The 17,714-nt window shown below is 27.6% G+C and overlaps 2 protein-coding genes across 2 annotated transcripts; both read right to left on the bottom strand.

Moving 5' to 3' along the window:
* Window positions 1-1,083: 1,083 nt before the first annotated feature.
* LOC110619767 (ethylene-responsive transcription factor ABI4) lies at window positions 1,084-2,860 on the bottom strand. The gene has a single exon (XM_021763315.2). The coding sequence runs from the start codon at window positions 2,656-2,658 to the stop codon at window positions 1,624-1,626; it is 1,035 nt and encodes a 344-aa protein (XP_021619007.1). The 5' UTR covers window positions 2,659-2,860; the 3' UTR covers window positions 1,084-1,623.
* A 6,915-nt stretch (window positions 2,861-9,775) lies between these two features.
* Window positions 9,776-11,358, bottom strand: LOC110619125 (alcohol acyltransferase 9). The gene has a single exon (XM_021762374.2). The coding sequence runs from the start codon at window positions 11,189-11,191 to the stop codon at window positions 9,884-9,886; it is 1,308 nt and encodes a 435-aa protein (XP_021618066.1). The 5' UTR covers window positions 11,192-11,358; the 3' UTR covers window positions 9,776-9,883.
* Window positions 11,359-17,714: the final 6,356 nt, after the last annotated feature.

The following is a 17,714-nucleotide window of genomic DNA, read 5'->3' on the forward strand; positions in this document are numbered from 1 at the left end:
CGTAATATATGATTATATTAATTACTTTGATTTCGTTATACTATCATCAAAAGTAGCCTCATTGTACTTGTGAATAAATCATAGCAGAATTTTGGGTAGATGCGCTAGAGGATAAGATTTGCTTAAGCCATTTTAACCCATCATCGGTTGAACACAAGTGTACAGTAACTCTTGTCCTGGAATTGCTCAATGATGGGTGTCAACTTCATCATCGTACTTGCTCTACTTCACTAGTATTTGGGTGAATGATTTTCCATGCAATAATCTCTCAAAATGCATGGAAAGATATTAAATCACAAGAAAAATATACCCAGACTCAAAAGACTTGGACTTCAACCAACTGATTAAGCACTTCAGCTACATCAACAGAATAGTGAACCTGGATATATTTCATGCAAAAGATGGCAGCTACTAGAATTGAATGTATCAAGCAATTCTTGCCTAGATACATAAAAGTAAAATTTGATGTGAATAAGATAAATAGAGTCCATTGGAGTTCTCATATTTAGTGATAACTTCAGTACCAATGAGCTAAAGATGAATAAATTGTCTTATTGAATGCAACCTAGCTAGCTGATTCTGTCTCAAAGTGGTTCCTCTCAATAATAGATTTGCTAAAATCTCTTCCTCTTCCTTCACTGTGTTCCATCTTTCATATAACACTTAGAAAAGCAGATGATAATAGTTTTTGAAGCATCTTGAAAATCCAATTTTTGTTCATCATAAATCTCTTGAGCATGCATGAACTAACAATTTAACCAATATCTGGGAATTGTATACCAATTAATTACTGATAAATATGAGCACAAATTTCAAGCAAACTCTCATAAAAATATGCATTGTACATCGCTCCTCATCCTTTCTTCTTCTTCTTCTTCTTCTTCTTATCTTCTTGCTTTTCTAATTTCTTTTCCTTCCTTTTCTTTCTTCTGATCTCTTTTTTCTACCTTCTTTTTTTTGTTGTTGTTATTTTCTGTTCCCTATTTGTTTCCTCTTGACAACAAAAAGCGATGGAGACTACTCTTATCACGAAGTTAAAAGAGAAGGGAAAATCTTTTCAGCGATAAATATAAGAGAATTATTGTTCTTGAAAATTTCTCATTAATTGAATTGAAGAAGACAGCAGTATTTCTGCTAAACAACAATTTGTTTTCTCTCACCCCAAACTCCAAACCACACAGTTCCAGTAGCCAAACTCTATCTGATTACAGTGAAATTTTCTCATATCCAAACTCTATATATTAGAAAAGAAAAATCTAAAATCTTGAAGATCAAAGCAAGCAGCCTTTTACTTAAGAGAAGAAAATTAATAACTTACCTTGAGAAAGATCTTTCTCAGCTTTATTTTGAACCCAACATTGGATAAACAAAACATGCAATTGCTGACATCCTCTCTTTCAAACCATCTATGGCAGAATCAATTCTTTAATCTCTTTCTTCTCTCGTAACTCTTCGTCTCAAAGGGTGACTAATCAATCCCACCAATTAAATTTCTACATTAACAAATAGAGAGAGAGATCTGGGCAAGCCAAGACGAATAGACTTGCATGCAAGCTAATATTGGTGAAGAAGATCAATATCTCCTACAAATCCCCATGCAAATTTATCCTTACTACCAAGAACTCATAGATCAAAAAAGGAAGGATCCCCATAGTCCCAAATAGTAGATGGTGCGTAGTCATCATCACTTGTCAAAGGCCACAGCGATGGAGATCCGGGTCCGACATGCATAACCGGATCCTGAACAGCCGGTGCAACTACAGGTTGGATATTGCCAGATAGAGACAAATTAGAACCCACTGAGCCCATCAACGAGCTGATATCCTCGAATAAGCCTGATTCTTGTTGCTGTTGATGATGGTGATGATGGTTGTTGTGGTCGTTATAGTCATAGTTAAGATTTTGATACGAGGTTGTTGGGATGGTACTATTTGCAGCGTTAAGATTAGACACATCAGGAATAAGTGGGTTTTGATAGTGATATTGATAGTGGTGTGACATAATTTGTTCTTGTGGATTCTGTACCATGTTACTAGGACATAGCACGCTTGACCCAACAACGTTCGGATGATGATGATAAACCCCATACGGACCAAACCCAGATGAGGCGGAAGCAGTGGCTGCAGCAGCAGCAGCAGCAGCCGCCGCCGCTGGAGAAGGCATTGAAGCGGAAAGAGAGAAAGTGAATCCGAAGCCAGAAGGACGAGGAAGCAAAGGTCGAAGAGTCTGAGCAGAAGAAGAGCTTGACCCTCGAGAGGAGGAAGAAGAAGATTGAGCTGATGATGATTTCGAGGGTTGCAAATTGAGCTGCGCCCTAGAGCCATAAAGGATGATGGCGGCACGATCATAAGCTCGAGCTGCATCCTCAGCAGTCGCAAACGTTCCGAGCCACTTACGTGTTCGCTTTCTTGGCTCACGGATCTCAGCTACCCATTTGCCCCAGCTTCGTTGCCTAACTCCCCTGTATCTAAACTTACCATTCTCTGGCCCTCCTCTTCCCTTACACTTCCTACTACTATTATCACTGCTACTATTATTATTAGTATCACTATTGGTGTCACTGGTTGTGGCTGTTGTAATTGAGGGAGCGGCAGGCGTGGTGGTGGTGGTGGTGGTGGTTTCTTGGGGAGCAAAAGGTGGATCGGGGTGCTCTTCCATGAAGAATTGAGGCTTTTAAGGCTTTAAGACAGAGGCCTGTCTTTGTTCTTTGATAGCAGACTGGTAGGCTGTTTGAATGTCATGTGCATAAATGGTGGAAGAGGGCGGTGGTGCTCTTCCCCTTCAAATATATAAAAATAGAGAGAGAGAAGGAAGGAAAAGGGTTTTCTGCCCAGTGAAGGAAACTATCCAAACAGAAACAAGTGCACATTGGTTTGGGAATTTGGAATCACATTTATTATATTTTTATATAATTAAGTGAATTTTTTGAAAAAATTAAAAAATATTTTTTAAGAGATATTTTTGAGAAAGTCTGATTTTTGGGATTTTGCTGAGGAAATATATTGAGGGTTTAACTTTTTCTCGTTCCTGGAGGGGAGGAAAATGTTTGCTGATGCAAATGAGACAGTAAGGTGAGAGCATTCTCACATTGATTTTTCTTCTTTTTAATAATAATTCTTGAAATGAGTTATAGTTTCTTGTAATGTCCTTTTCATTGCTAAAAGCTAAATAGTATCATTAATTCTTTTTAAATTATTATAAGAGATGTGTTGATAATTAAATGAAAAAATGAAATTCACACTGCGTTTTATATTATAAGATATTAGGAATATCTCTGCTTAGTGCGACGCCTTCTCAAGATTAACCCTAGTGAATTCATTTGCCCTTTCTCTAAATTTTTTCTGACATGGTTAGCTACTTTTCCATTTTTGATTCCTTGCTTTGCTTTCCCATTCAGTCATACTCACTCCATCTCATTATTAAAGCTTCATTTCCTTGCTACAACACCAGCCAAAAACACTCTCATTTCATCCCCATGTATGGAGTGACTCAACGAGAGGAGAGTGTATTTTTGTCAGAGTTCTACCACATTCATCTCTATGTTGCTAGGTTGGGATGGCAACGGTTGGAAAAGTTTTAAATATTGAATTAAAATAAATTTCATTCTAAATGATTTAAATTTTATTTATAAGGTATAATTATTTGAATTTATTTATATAAATAATTAATTTAATATAAAAATATATTTTACAATAATATTTATAATTTTTTTTATATTTTTCATTTAAAATTTAAATATTTTTTAAAAATATTAAATTTTTTAAATAAAAATTATTAATGAAAAATATATTTTTAAATAAATTATTAATTTAAATATATAAAATTAAATGAATTTAAATTTTATTTAATATAATAATTGAATTTGAGACGAGTTCGAATATTATTAATATAAATCAAGTTTACTTAATTTAATTTTCATAAATACTCTAACTATTTATATTTTTATTGCTGGATTTAGTAAAGTTTTATCCCGTATAATAATATATTTAAAATTAAAATTATATATAATAATTAATATAAAATTATTAAATAATTTAAATTATAAATTAAATATTTAAATAAAATAAAAAATAATATGAAAAGAAATTTATTTTTTGAATGAGGTCGAAATATTAATGAATTATAATATTTGAAAGAAAATTATGAAAACTTATCTAACATCAATAATATATTGGAAATTGAAATGTTAAATAATAGTTGATACGAACAAACAATAAAATTTATAAAAGAAAAGTTAATTTTGAAAAAATAGTCACTGATCATATGATAAAATATTTTTCAAACAAAATCACGAAAATAGCTGATGTATGATTGATTACACATAACCCCATGATCCTGGAAAGTGGATATGCATCTGTTTGCAGCAACTATCTGAAGGAACAAGTTTTGATGCATTGCTTCAACAACCGATTCTAATTGCCAGCTTTTTCTTTTTCTTTTGTAAGGATAAGGATATTTTATGGTCTGTTTTTAAGTGTTAATATTATATTATTTAAGAAATAAATGATTTTAACTATTTGCAATAAAATTAAAATCTCAATTGATAAACTGTTAATTATCCTTATTATATTTATTAAATTTATTATTGTGTATCATATAAGTTATTTGATTAAAAAAACATTATTACTTTCATTAATTAAGCTGAAAAGGGAAGAATTACTGATAATTAAACTTACAATTATCTATTGATAAGCCTTAGTTATTTGCTTAATCTAATGATTTATGACATAACTTACATTATTTATACATAAGTCTCAGTATATTTTTGCTAAGTTCAGTTTATTCATCCCTTTTATTTTTTATAATTATTATTTTTTTATTTATTTTTTAGTGATGTATGACCGTCATCTTGCGCTCATATACTCCCGTCATAGTCATATTAATCGTATATATAAATATAATATATAATTTTTTTATAATTAGATGACCATTTAATTCTATTCAATATCAAGTAAACATCGTCTCAGACATCATGAGATTTATTGTGTCTTAGAGCTAAAACATTATTCCTGACCAAGCTCCCTAGATGTAGACCTACCCCCAATCTGCTTAGTCAAAGCAAGTCTAGGACTTGTAAGTGGAATAGGCCTATGCATTGAGGAAGAACCAAGACTAACTTTCCTAGCAAGTAGAATAGGCCTATGCATTGAGGAAGAACCAAGACCAACTTTCCTAGCGCGAGCTGATTCATGGCTGAAGCATTCAGAAATCGATTGTCATCCTTTGACAAATTGCTTTCCGAAGAAGACATCAATTTGATTACTATCGAAAAAGTTCTTTTAAAAAAAATAATTTTTTTATTTTAATATTTTTATAATTAAAGTATATCAAATATAAATTTACATCAATTTTAATATTTTTAATTAATATATTAAAAAAGATTAGCAACTCGGTAGCAATACAATTAAATCCTAAACAACTAGGTCAAGTGGCTTGACACAACTTTGTTCCCCTGTTGTTTTCATTGTTACACTTAGGTTTGGATTGGATTTTTTTTTAATCGATTTTGTATAATATGAGTTTAGATTAATTTTTGGGTCTTTTCTTAGCCGATTTTATATAATATGAGTTTGAACTAATCTTTTGATTTTGCTTGTAATTGATAGTCCATTAGGCCTTTAAAAATAAAATATATAATTGGTCGACAAAATTTATTTAAATAACTTTTAAAGTCATTTTTTATTTAATAAAAAATAATTAATTTAAATTATTTAATAATTTTATACTAATTATTATAAATCCTTAAATATTTCTTCAACAATCCACTTAATTTGACATTGCAATTCTATCATACTAAATTAGAAATAATTGTTAAGTTAGGACTGTATTTTCTGGCATTTGTAATTTTGTTATTGTTTTGAGCAGTTTTAACTTCTTTCATAGATAATTTGGATTTTTATTTTTATTTTTTTCTGTTGTGTGTTTTCTTCGTTTGATAATGAAAATTTGAAGTCTTATGTATTTTTAAATTTATTTTTTAGAGTTTAGGATTTAAGTTCGAGTTTATATGTTTTTGTTGTAGGGGCTTAGAGATAGTAATAAATAATTTTGTATTATAAGAGTTTGGACTAATCTTTTACTTTTTCTTGTAAGTTTGTGATAGCTCATTAAACCTTCAAAAATATAACATATAACCGCTCGACTAAATTAATTTAAATAATTTTTAAAGTTATTTTTATTTAATTTAAATTATTTAATAATTTCGTATTCATTATTATAAATCTTTAAATATTTCTTCTCCCATTTAATATCTTCATTGCAATTCTATTATACTGATTTGAAAATAATTATTAAGTTATGACTGAATTTTTGAGTATTTGTAAGTTTTATTAGTATTTTGAGTAGTTTCATGGATAATTTTTTTCACATTATTTTTAAAATCGAAATATTTAAATTCTTATATAATCATTTCGTCTATATTGAAAATTTTTCTCCTTATAATTTCATTAGTCAATCGATCAAATAGAGAATAAATATTTAATATTTAAAATACCCTCGTAAATGTTTAAATCCTTTTTAATATAAATGTGAATTTTATATTGAATAAAATACATCTTGATCTCTAAATTTTAATGTAATTGACGAATTAATTTTTGTATTTTTAAAATTAAATTTTAAAATTTTTTTATATTTAATCTATTTAAAATTAAATTTTTTTCGCCCAATATAAACATCGGTTTAAAACTAGTAGATAGTTAATTTTTTTTTATAAAATACTCTTTTAATTTATTTAAAAATTAAATAATACTATTTAAAAATAATTGAAATTATAATTATATTATGAAAGTTTTGAAATTACAAAGATTAAAATATTTTAATGAATGAAAATTGAAAAATAAAAAATATTAAAAATTAGTTAAATAAAATATTATAAATAATAGTTAATAAAAATTTAAATATTTTTTTAAATAAAAAATAAAGTATTAAAATATTTAAATTATAATAAATGAGAATATATTTATAGGAATTTAATTGTATGGTTTTGAAAATATAAAAATTGATTTATTAATTGTATTAAAATTTAAAAATTTAAGTATAATTTTTAAATTTGAAAAAAAATAAAAAAATATTATATATTTTTAACTAAAAATAAATAAAATAATTTTTAATTTAAATAAATTTATTATAAAAATATTTTAAATGTTTAGTTCTTAAAAATATAAAAATAAATTTATTAATTATATTAAAATTTAAAAATTAAACTGTAATTTATTTTTTAAATTTAAGATGACCGTGTTAATTACAACTGATCCAAATTGATTCATATATATTTAAAAAAATTGAGGGAAATGGGGGGTTGGGCTGGAAGGGTGAAAATTGCATGGAAGAGGTGATGTGTCTGCATGTTAAGGCATAGCCACAAAGAAATGTTGCAACTTAAGAAAGAGCTTCGCATGTGGACGCCACTGTCTCCCAATTGCCTCGTAACTCACAAACACAACATCACACCCCCACCACTTTGGACCCCACAACCCCAACAAATTATGCATTTTTTTGACTTTTTGGCTTTTTTTCTTATGCCCTTTTCCACTTATATCTGTATTCTTCCGCGATATTAAGGAAAATACGTTTTTATTCTGAAATTTATTTATTATTATTGGAGGTCTCATGAGAAAATCACTTTTTTAAAATATATTATTTAAAAAATAAAATACTAGCAACCGTTTGGTCGATACTCTTTCCCCTATTAGATAGAAAGTGTTTATCATATTAATAATTATTTTATTTTTTCTTAATTAATATTTTTATATTATGATATCATTAATTGGTAGATCATAATGTGATGTTATGGGTAATTTTTAAATTATTCTGAAACATTTTTTGAATATAAATCATGCATGTGTAATAATTAATTTGTCAGTAATTGTGATCTCACTTTGGGATATTTTCTTTATCTGCCTTATCTTTTTGGAGTTATTTGAAAGATTAATTGAATCTGAATTTGGAAATTAACTAGGTATTGAGATTTTATATATATTTTTTTAAATGGCACTTAATAATTGAAAAGTCATATAATATTTGTAATTAGTAATTTAATGTCAAAATTATGATGAAATTTTATAAAATAAGATAAATTTTAAAAATATTATATATAAAATATTAAAAGTACATAAACTGTAAGTTAGGTTTTCACTTTTATATAAATTTATTATTATATTTTTATTTATTTTTTATTTATATTTAATATGATATAATAAATTTAAATAAATTATATTGAAAGAATTTAATAATTTCACTTAAGGCGTCAATTCAATGAAAAATAATTTTTGAGATCATGTTAACTGATTTAATACATCTTATCTTTTTCATTAAAAATAAAAAATGACATTAATTTTTGTAAACAATTTCATTTTTAAAATTTTCAGAATCTAATACGGAAAACCAACCAACTTCTTGGAATTGAAGATTGAGCAAAACAAGCCCATGAGAATTCAAAGATCCATAACGATAATGGGCTTAAAGGCTAGACCTCAGCTGCGCATCTAACCGCACAACTCTTTCCCTCTTTATTTTCTATTTTTCCTTTTTTCTTTCAAACTACTATAAAATTGCTTTAAAATAAGAAATAAAATATTTTAGAATAACAATACTTATAAAAATTAATTTTCTTATTTTTTAATATTTACAACACTCAAAATAATTAATTAATAAAATAATGTATATTTAAAATTATAATTCGAGACGACTAATTAAAAAAAAAAATTTACACAATCTTCTATAAAATCTTTCGTATTATAATTTATATAAAGATGAATTTAACAATGTATAAATTTAAACCTAATTGATTCTCAACAGACTGAATATAATTTTTGTTTGTTAGATAATGGAAGGAAAAAACAAATCACCTAATTCTATTAAAAAACTTCAATACATTGAACGAATTCATAAACAAGTGTTTTTTTCTTAATCATTATTAATTAAAATATAATAAAACAAATAACTTATAATTGATGAATAATTGAAGCTAAGAATGTGGAGAATATGGAGAGTTTTTTTTTTTTTTTTGGAGATGCAGTTGAAGGAGTAGTAATAATATAGAAAAGAGTCCCATAATCCATGTGAGTTCATATTTTAAGAAAGAAATAGGACACCTTAACCTTTAACGTCTAGGTTCTAAGGCTTTGCTTCCAAATCTTGTATCAAGATACGCCCATTTGAATATAAAGTTGGATCATCCACAAGATAATCTTCTTTATTTTGTTTTCAATTAAAATTATATTAATTACTTTGTAGATTGAGAAATTTATATTAATCAATTAGTCAAATTGGTTAACCCAATTGCATTTATTTTGTAAATGAGAAATTTTATTATTATTATTATTATTATTTTACAAATGTAATTTTAATTTTTTAGCAATAGTTCTCCAACAAACCCTAAATTCATCAAAATATTGAAATTAAAGTTTGGGTAAAAAAAGAACAGAATTTATTGGATTCCACGTGCTTTGACAAAAGGGGTGTATTTCTTTAGTATGTCTCTTCTTTATACCATTGTTGGGAAAAGTATTTTATTGAATATATTAATTATAAAGTATTAAATCACTTTCAGTATTTTTACTCATAAAAATATTAATTATTAATTACGATAATAATATTTTTAAACAGCATTTTTCCATTAAGATTCTTTTTTGAAAAAAGTTTTGTACTCTTAAAACTTAATATTAACTGAAAAAAATACAAATTAAATTTAGGTTGTATTTATAATATTTATTTTCAGTTGTTTTAAATTATAAGTTCAATTTTTTTTTGAAAGATAAAGTTCAAATTTAAAAAAAAAAAAAGTACTCGGAATCACCAATCATCGGCGACAAACGAAAAGTTAAAAGTCAAAGTGATATTACAGGTCAACGGATGAGCCAAAAAAGCTTTTTCCTAATGTTCCTCACGAGTATGGACTCTTAACTAAATAGTCGTACTTGTCAACCCCACTTGCAGGGATGGCCACCATTACTTTAACCGCATCCGTCCGATTCTGGACCGGCAAAATCAGGCAGTACTTATCACTACATATGGGTCCCACCTGAACCGGCCTCCCCATACCAAAGTCAACCTTCTCTAACCCCAGCCTTGACCATTGTGACATTATCAACACCCCTACTGAGTCTGGACCCGATCTCGTTCGACTCACCGATTCAATAACCGATCTCACGTATTCGTTGTCCACTCTTTCTTTTGCTCTCTTTATCAATGTTGATGCGTACCCTAAACCCTTCTCTGTTAAGTTTTTAACGGTTGTTTGTGCACAGCCAAGAACGAAGGCGTTGCCGTAGTATCCACTCGGTAGACTCGGCTTCACTCGGTTTCTAATATTGATACTGAAGAGAAGCTTCAAGATTTGGTTCGATGGTAGGTTTAGAGCTCTAGCCCAGCTCCTCCATACATGAGCTGATACTACCTCGAAAGACGTATATGCCGACTCACCAGGGAGACTCATGGACGCAGCGAATCGCTTTAACTCGTTTTGCCACCTTTTATCGAATATAACGGAAGTAGGGATGAGTCTTTCGTTGGCAAAGCGAGCTAAGAACCCACAGAGATCTGTAACTCGGTTGAACTCGGCGTCACTCAAGGAGAAAGAACGACAAGGCTTTATTGGGTCGAGAAGGTGACGATCCCAAATGGGTTTAGTTTTCAGGTCAGAAAATCGAGATTGGCTCATGGCCAGCTCAGCTAACGAGTTGAGAAGCTCGGTACTCCCCAACCCATCACAGACACAATGGTTGAAGCCGACACCTAACGTGGCACCGCCATCTTTCAACCACGTAAGCTGAATCACGAGAAGAGGAGAACCTTGAAGAACATCCGCCACGTGGAAAGACAAGAGTTTCCTCCATTGTGAGACGTACCTTGGAGCTTTATCAAACTCGTTGATTGCATTATCACAAACAGCTTCAATGAACAAAGCACCCTGAGCTCGACACACGACCTCTAGGCTAGAGCCATCAGACTTAGCCCTGACTCTCCCTGCTAGAGGATAATAAGGAACCAAGATTCTACCCAATGCAGCCTTGATCCTAGCTGCGATGGTCCCTTGGTCCAAACCAGGGCAAGGCTTGTAAACCAAGAGATACTCTATAGTAAAACGCAGAAAAAGCTGAGAATCAAGAGCAGAAAGAGATAAAACACGAGCTGGGGTTGGCTCAGATGGCTTGACAACTACAGCTTCCTTGACATGCAGAGAGTTAGCCATTGATGGAGCTTCGAGTTTGTGGGTGTTGTAAGGTACAGCGAGGAGAGAAGAGGGGCTCGGTTGTGGTATATATATATAGGGAAACTGAAATGGAATGAATTATTATATAAGCAAAAGAAAACCATGTGTGTTTATAAATGAATAGAAATCTTTTGTGTCTAACTGTGAAAGATTTATGCCAAGATTCTCTGGGCATCACTTTATGGAAAAATTAATATCAAAACAAACGTTTAACAGCTTGGCGTTGCTTTCTGTCTCTGTTTGAAGAATTGATAGCTATGACTCTGCTAGAAACAGAGAGAGAGGAATTGTAGTCCATTCCATTATTCTGTTGTTTTTATTTATTTATTTTATATATATATATATATATATAATATTTATTTATTTATTTGTTTATTGTGTGAGTTGATGGACACAGATGTTGATACCTGTCTAGTTCCTGTCTTTGCTTAGTATCAATTTACGAAAGAGCAGATTATAAGGAGAGGAGGAGAGTAGGCTATAGGAGGGCTAAGGGACATGGTTGTATGCATCAAGATGATGAAAAGCTTGTTTTTCTTTTTTATTTTTTTTAAATTTTTTTTGTGAGGTAAATTGATGATTGTCGTTTATTTTTGCATTTGGTGGACCCAAATTAATTAAAATAATTTTTTTAGCTATTGTTATTTCATATTGATAATATGTATAGCATAATCAATAATGAGTAAAATTATTTTTCTAATCTTGTAGCACATATTTAATTTGTACATAATTAATTTATTTCTTTAATAATTTATATATTAAATTTTGATTTTAATTCAAATATGTTTTGACACATATATTTTATATAAAATTTAATAATTATTCAATATAAGTTGTTTTTAAGAGAAAATTAAGTTTTTTTTTTTTTTTATCAATGCGAAAACCAATGTAATTTTTCAAGCTCCAGGCGCCTTCTGCATCTTCTTTAAATGAGTGGTTTTCTTTAGTCTTCTTTTCTGCTTCTGTGGAAAATGCCTCCCTTATGCTAATGATCTTATGGGCTTTGTGGCAAAATAGGAACAATGTTGTATGGAAGGGCCATGGTCAGACTGCGAGTAGTGTGTTCTTCATGACTCTGAATTTTTTGCAGCAATGGAAAGCAGCCCGGGTCGTGTCCTCAGTAAGCACCATTGTCAACCCGGCTCGCCCGATCTGGTCTCCTCCGCCGCACGGTTGGATCAAGGCGAACATTGACGCCTCTTTAAGTTTACAACGAGGTTCGGTAGGTTTCGGTTGTGTAATCCGGAAGGATGATGAGAGTTTTGTGGCTGCTAGAGCAGGCTCTTTTTATAGCCAGATGGATGCAAAGTGTGCTGAAGTTATAGCATTCCGGGAAGCATTGAGCTGGATTAAAGAGTGTGGATGGGATCGAGTTCTTTTCGAATTGGATGCTCAGGTACTTGTGATGTCAGTTAATTGTGTTTTGTTAGATGATTTATCATCTTTTGCCCTTCTGGTTCAAGATTGTAAACTGCTTCTATCTAGTTATGAGGAAGCAAAGTGTGTTTTTGTTCATAGATCTGCGAATAATGTCGCTCATGTTCTAGCAATATCGGCTCATTCTGAGTCAGGTCAAGGAGTTTGGATTGATATCCCTCCTCCTCATATTGTTTCTTTGTTCTCTTTGAATTAATGAAGTTTTCTTGTTATTTAAAAAAAATAAAATAAAATAAACTATATATCATATAAGCTCACAAGAATATAAAGATTCAATTAAGGAAAAACACCTCAAGCAATCAAATCAAACTAATTTAATTTTAAATTAGATAAAAAAATTAAATTAATCAAATTTAACTAACGCTCAACATGGAATCAAGCCGGCAATAGATTTCAACGCAAGAGCTCTTATTAGATAACGAATAAATCCATCACCCCAGATTCAACTGTAACTAAAAACATTAATAAAATACTCAAATATATTATTAACGAAAGATAAACCGATAAAGAAGCAGGTAAGAAATCGCAATTTTATCAACAACCAACGAATATTAAAAGTGAACAAGAAATCTCCATGAACTGCTAAGGAAATTGTCGAAATAGAGAGTTGGTCCATGGTATTTCCCAACACTTCCAACAATCACTGTAACATAGCTAGTTAGAATGGCTATCAAAACAAACTCCACCACAAATCCAAATTAAAAAAAAATTCTCTATAAACACCATCACACAAAATAAAAAAATAAAAATAAAGAAACAAAATAAAACCGATTACACTCTTTGCCGAAGGTGAACTTCTCGGACGCTTCACTAATATCGTTCACTTTTCGGACGCATAATTTTTTTCACTAGGATCACTTTTCTCTCTCTTTCCTTCTTTTCTTTTCACTCTCTCACTTGCAAATTAAGTCTCATCTATTTATCTGTTTCTTCGCTTCTTGAAGATTTTGATCCACTCCTTTATGAAAAGTACATTTTCCTTTTTTTTTTTTTTTTGTTTGTATTGTAATCTTTGTGTTTCTCTGCTCTGCTGACAAAATATTTCTCCTTTTGAAGATTCCATGAATTGTTGTTTTTTTTTTTTCTCTCTAGATGGAAAGATTTAATCTTGGCTCTAAATTGGTGGGTCTAATTTATTTTTATGATTGAATTTGTTTTAAGCTTATTTAAAATTGATTGAATTCAACATGAAATGATCTGTTTCCATACCCTAATCTTCATCTGCAACTCCATGGATCAATCAACAACACATGCCATATATGTTTAATTTTTAAAATTATTTTTAATGTAACAACCAGTTAATATAATTATTATTATATTTATTTAATGAAAATTGAGAATTAAAAAACTGTTTAACTGAAAAAATACAGAGTAATATTATCTAAAATTGAAGACCTAAATTGGAAATTTTCACCTATATTTCATGAAGATGCATGGCTAATAGTAGCTAATATATGACTCTGATGTGACATTATATAATACCCTACCTGCTGGTTGATAAAAAAAAAAAAAAAAAAGAGAAAGGGATTTAATTTGGACCAACCCCTCATTGGATCCATATTTGTTTAACTATGTTTGATTTGGTTTCTTCTTTATGTTTTTTTTTTTAGGTTTGTCATACTTTGGCCATCCACCAATTGCTGCCTATAACTAATTTATGTTTTAGATCAAATCTCTAGACTATGTAATAATGCAATGCTGCTTTAAAGTAATTAAGGAATTTCAACAGATTACCTTTAATTTAATTGTTTTTTACCATGTAAAATCTCTCCGCTTTGAATTTTAATTAATTAATTAATATAAATCACACTATTACTATTATAAAAATAAATTTAAAGCAGTGACAATAAATTATTATTTTATATATTTAAATCGTAATAATAAATTAACAGTAATAATTTAAAAATTATTATATTTATTTCATTATAAATAAGACAATATTTTATTTATTTTTTTAAAATAAATAAAAAATACTGATAAAAATTATAATTTTATTAAATATGAAATAAATTATTTATTAAAATGCATTATTATATATAATAAAAAGGTAAATTTTTTTAGTAACAATTTTAAACATTTACCAAATTATTACCTTACTCCAATAGGGAGGAACCTTAAAGCCGTGATTTCCCATAGACAAACTCATCTTAAAATTTTTCGGAAAAAATGGAATGCAATTCTTTTTTTTTTTCTAATGATTTTATTTCATAATTGATTTTTTTAGCGGATCAGTACTTATATTTCTAAAACCAAATAGTTAAATTCTTATATAATCAATCCATCCAATTTGAAGGTTGCTCTATCTATAATTCCTTTAATTAACCGATCAAAAAGTAAATAAATATTTTAAATATCTAAAATACCGTCATGAAATTTAAATTTTTTTCAATATAGGTGAGAATTTTATATTATGTAAATTATATTTTGATATCTAAATTTTACGGTAATTAACGGATCAGTGTTTGTTTTTCTAAAACTAAATCCTTAAATTTTTCTATATTTAATCTGTCTAAAGTTATAGTTGTTCCCTCCATTATAAACATTAGTTTAAACCTAGTCAAACTTTTTTTTTAAAGTATAATTTTTTTCTAAAATATTATTTATAAAAATTTACAATTCACTTTAAAGTTATTTGATACCGTTTAAAAGCAACTGAAATTATAAGTATTTTATGAGAATTATAAAATTATAAGTATGAAAATATTTTAATAAATAAAAATTAAAAAATAAATAATTTAAATGTTTTTTCAAATATTAAATTAAGGATTAAAATATTTAAATTATAATAAATGAAGACAGACTGATTATAGAAGTAAGATACGATTTTAAAAATATAGAGATTGATCTATTAATTATATTAAAACTCAAATATTTAAGTATAGTTTATTTATTTAAAAAAAAATTTTATATCTCTAACTGTAAAAAAAAATGAAAAAAAACTCTAATTTAAATGCATTATGCAAGAATTTAATAAAAAAAATTAAAAAATAAATATATACTGCAAAATTAAACCAACAAATATGCGTCATCATTGTGTTGCTGTCTATAACTTTTTAGTCCATGAATAATATTATTCATCAAAATTTTAAAAAAATTATATAGTTATATATATATAAATTAGGTGGATTCGCTAAGCATTTGACTCTGTTATATAAAAATAAATATGGGTTTTATGGAGAAGTGATTAGGAGAATTGTGGCATATAGAGAGGATGATTTATTTATTGAAATATTTTAAGGATAAATAGGTAGGGCATAGAGGTTGTCTTGTAATGAGGGCAGCCCCAAGTTTCCTTTATTCCTTTGGTAGATATGATATACACACACCTTGTTACCAAATTTATTCTAAGGATTTAACAAAGAATGTACTCCTATCCTTACCTTTTTTTACTTCATTTTTATTGGAGATGCGTAGCAGCAAATCCTCTCTTTCGATATATATTTAATAGTGCGAGTATTCGATTGATTTAATTGAAAATCAAACTGAATTAAATAAATTAAAAATTAAATTGAATAAATCAAAAATTAAAATTTTATTATTTATAAAATCAAATCAAAATAATTTTGAATAGAAATCAAACCGAATTAAATCAGTCTAATTCAATTCGATTTTATCAGTCGGACTTTTTAATAAACCTTTTATTTTTTATACTTTATTTTTAATATTTTAAAATTTAATTTAAATATTTAAATTTTAATTATAGTCTAATATCTCTATATCATAAAAAAAAATAATATACTATTATCATCGATTGATTTAATTTGATTTTTTTAATTTTTTATGATTAAAATCGAATTGAAATAACTAAAATTAAAAATTGAATCAAATTGAAATGAATAATAAATTAAGTAAAATTTTTAAATTAATTCAATTCAATCAATTTTTTTAATTTGATCGATTACCGCTTACTTAATTTTGAGTATTTAAAAAATTAGATTTTGAGCATTTAAAAAATTAATATATTAATATCCTAATTAATCCCCTAATTTTGAGTGTTTAAAAAATTAATATATTAATATCCTAATCCCCCCTTATTATATTCTTTCAAGAATCAAATATGAGTTCTCATCTTGAAAATATAATGAATTTTAGATTTCCATTTGTTTTATAAAAAATATATTTTTAAAAAATATATTTTTTTATATTTTATGACGTTCAAAATATTTAAAAAATTTAATTAATAAAAAATATTTTCTTAATTAAAGGAAAAAGCCATTTTACTCTTTTTGAAATGAAGAACTCATTTTGCCACGTTAAAATTCTTATTAAAAGTTTTATATATAAATTTGTTAATAATTTTATTTTTTAAATTAAAATTAAACAATAAAAAATAAATTATATTCTTAAAAAATATTTTTTTAAAAAATATTTTTCACAATAAACTTTTTTAAATATAAATTATTTTTTCATAAACAAATCGAAGCTTAATCATTTATTAATTATTATATTCTTTTAAAAATCAAATATGAATTCTCTTTTTGAGAATATAGTGAATTTTATTCTTTTTGAGAAATGCGTTAATACTATATTTAATTCGTTAAAATCCTTTATATATTTATTTTATTTTATAATTTTTATTCATTTATTTTAATTTTTTCAAAATTATTATCTATTTTTTATATTATAATAACATATAAATTAATTATTATAATTCTATCTAATTTTATTTTATTTTTAAAAAATCTTTCAAAATATTTTAAAGTATTTAATATAAAAAAATGCAAAATTAGATTAACGAAAGAAAAAGTGTGATTATCTAAATTAAACAAGAGATGATATGTTAGCAAACAAGAAAGTGATTATGATGGTGGTGAGATTATAGTATGATTAATTAGCACTAACCCAAAAAAGTTTTTTTTAATCAAAATCACATACAAATATAAATATGTGGCATCAGAATATTTATTAATAGCTAAAATTTAAGCGTTAGGTATAGCTGGGTACCTTCATAACAAAACAAAATCTTTACTTTGCATGACATAACTAGAGATTCCTCTTGTCAAATTTCATCACCTTTCACTTGGCAGATTTTGCACAGACAGACAAAGAGAGAGAAAGAGACAAA

This window comes from Manihot esculenta, chromosome 7 (genome assembly GCF_001659605.2).
Source record: "Manihot esculenta cultivar AM560-2 chromosome 7, M.esculenta_v8, whole genome shotgun sequence".
Classification (NCBI taxonomy): Eukaryota; Viridiplantae; Streptophyta; class Magnoliopsida; order Malpighiales; family Euphorbiaceae; genus Manihot; species Manihot esculenta.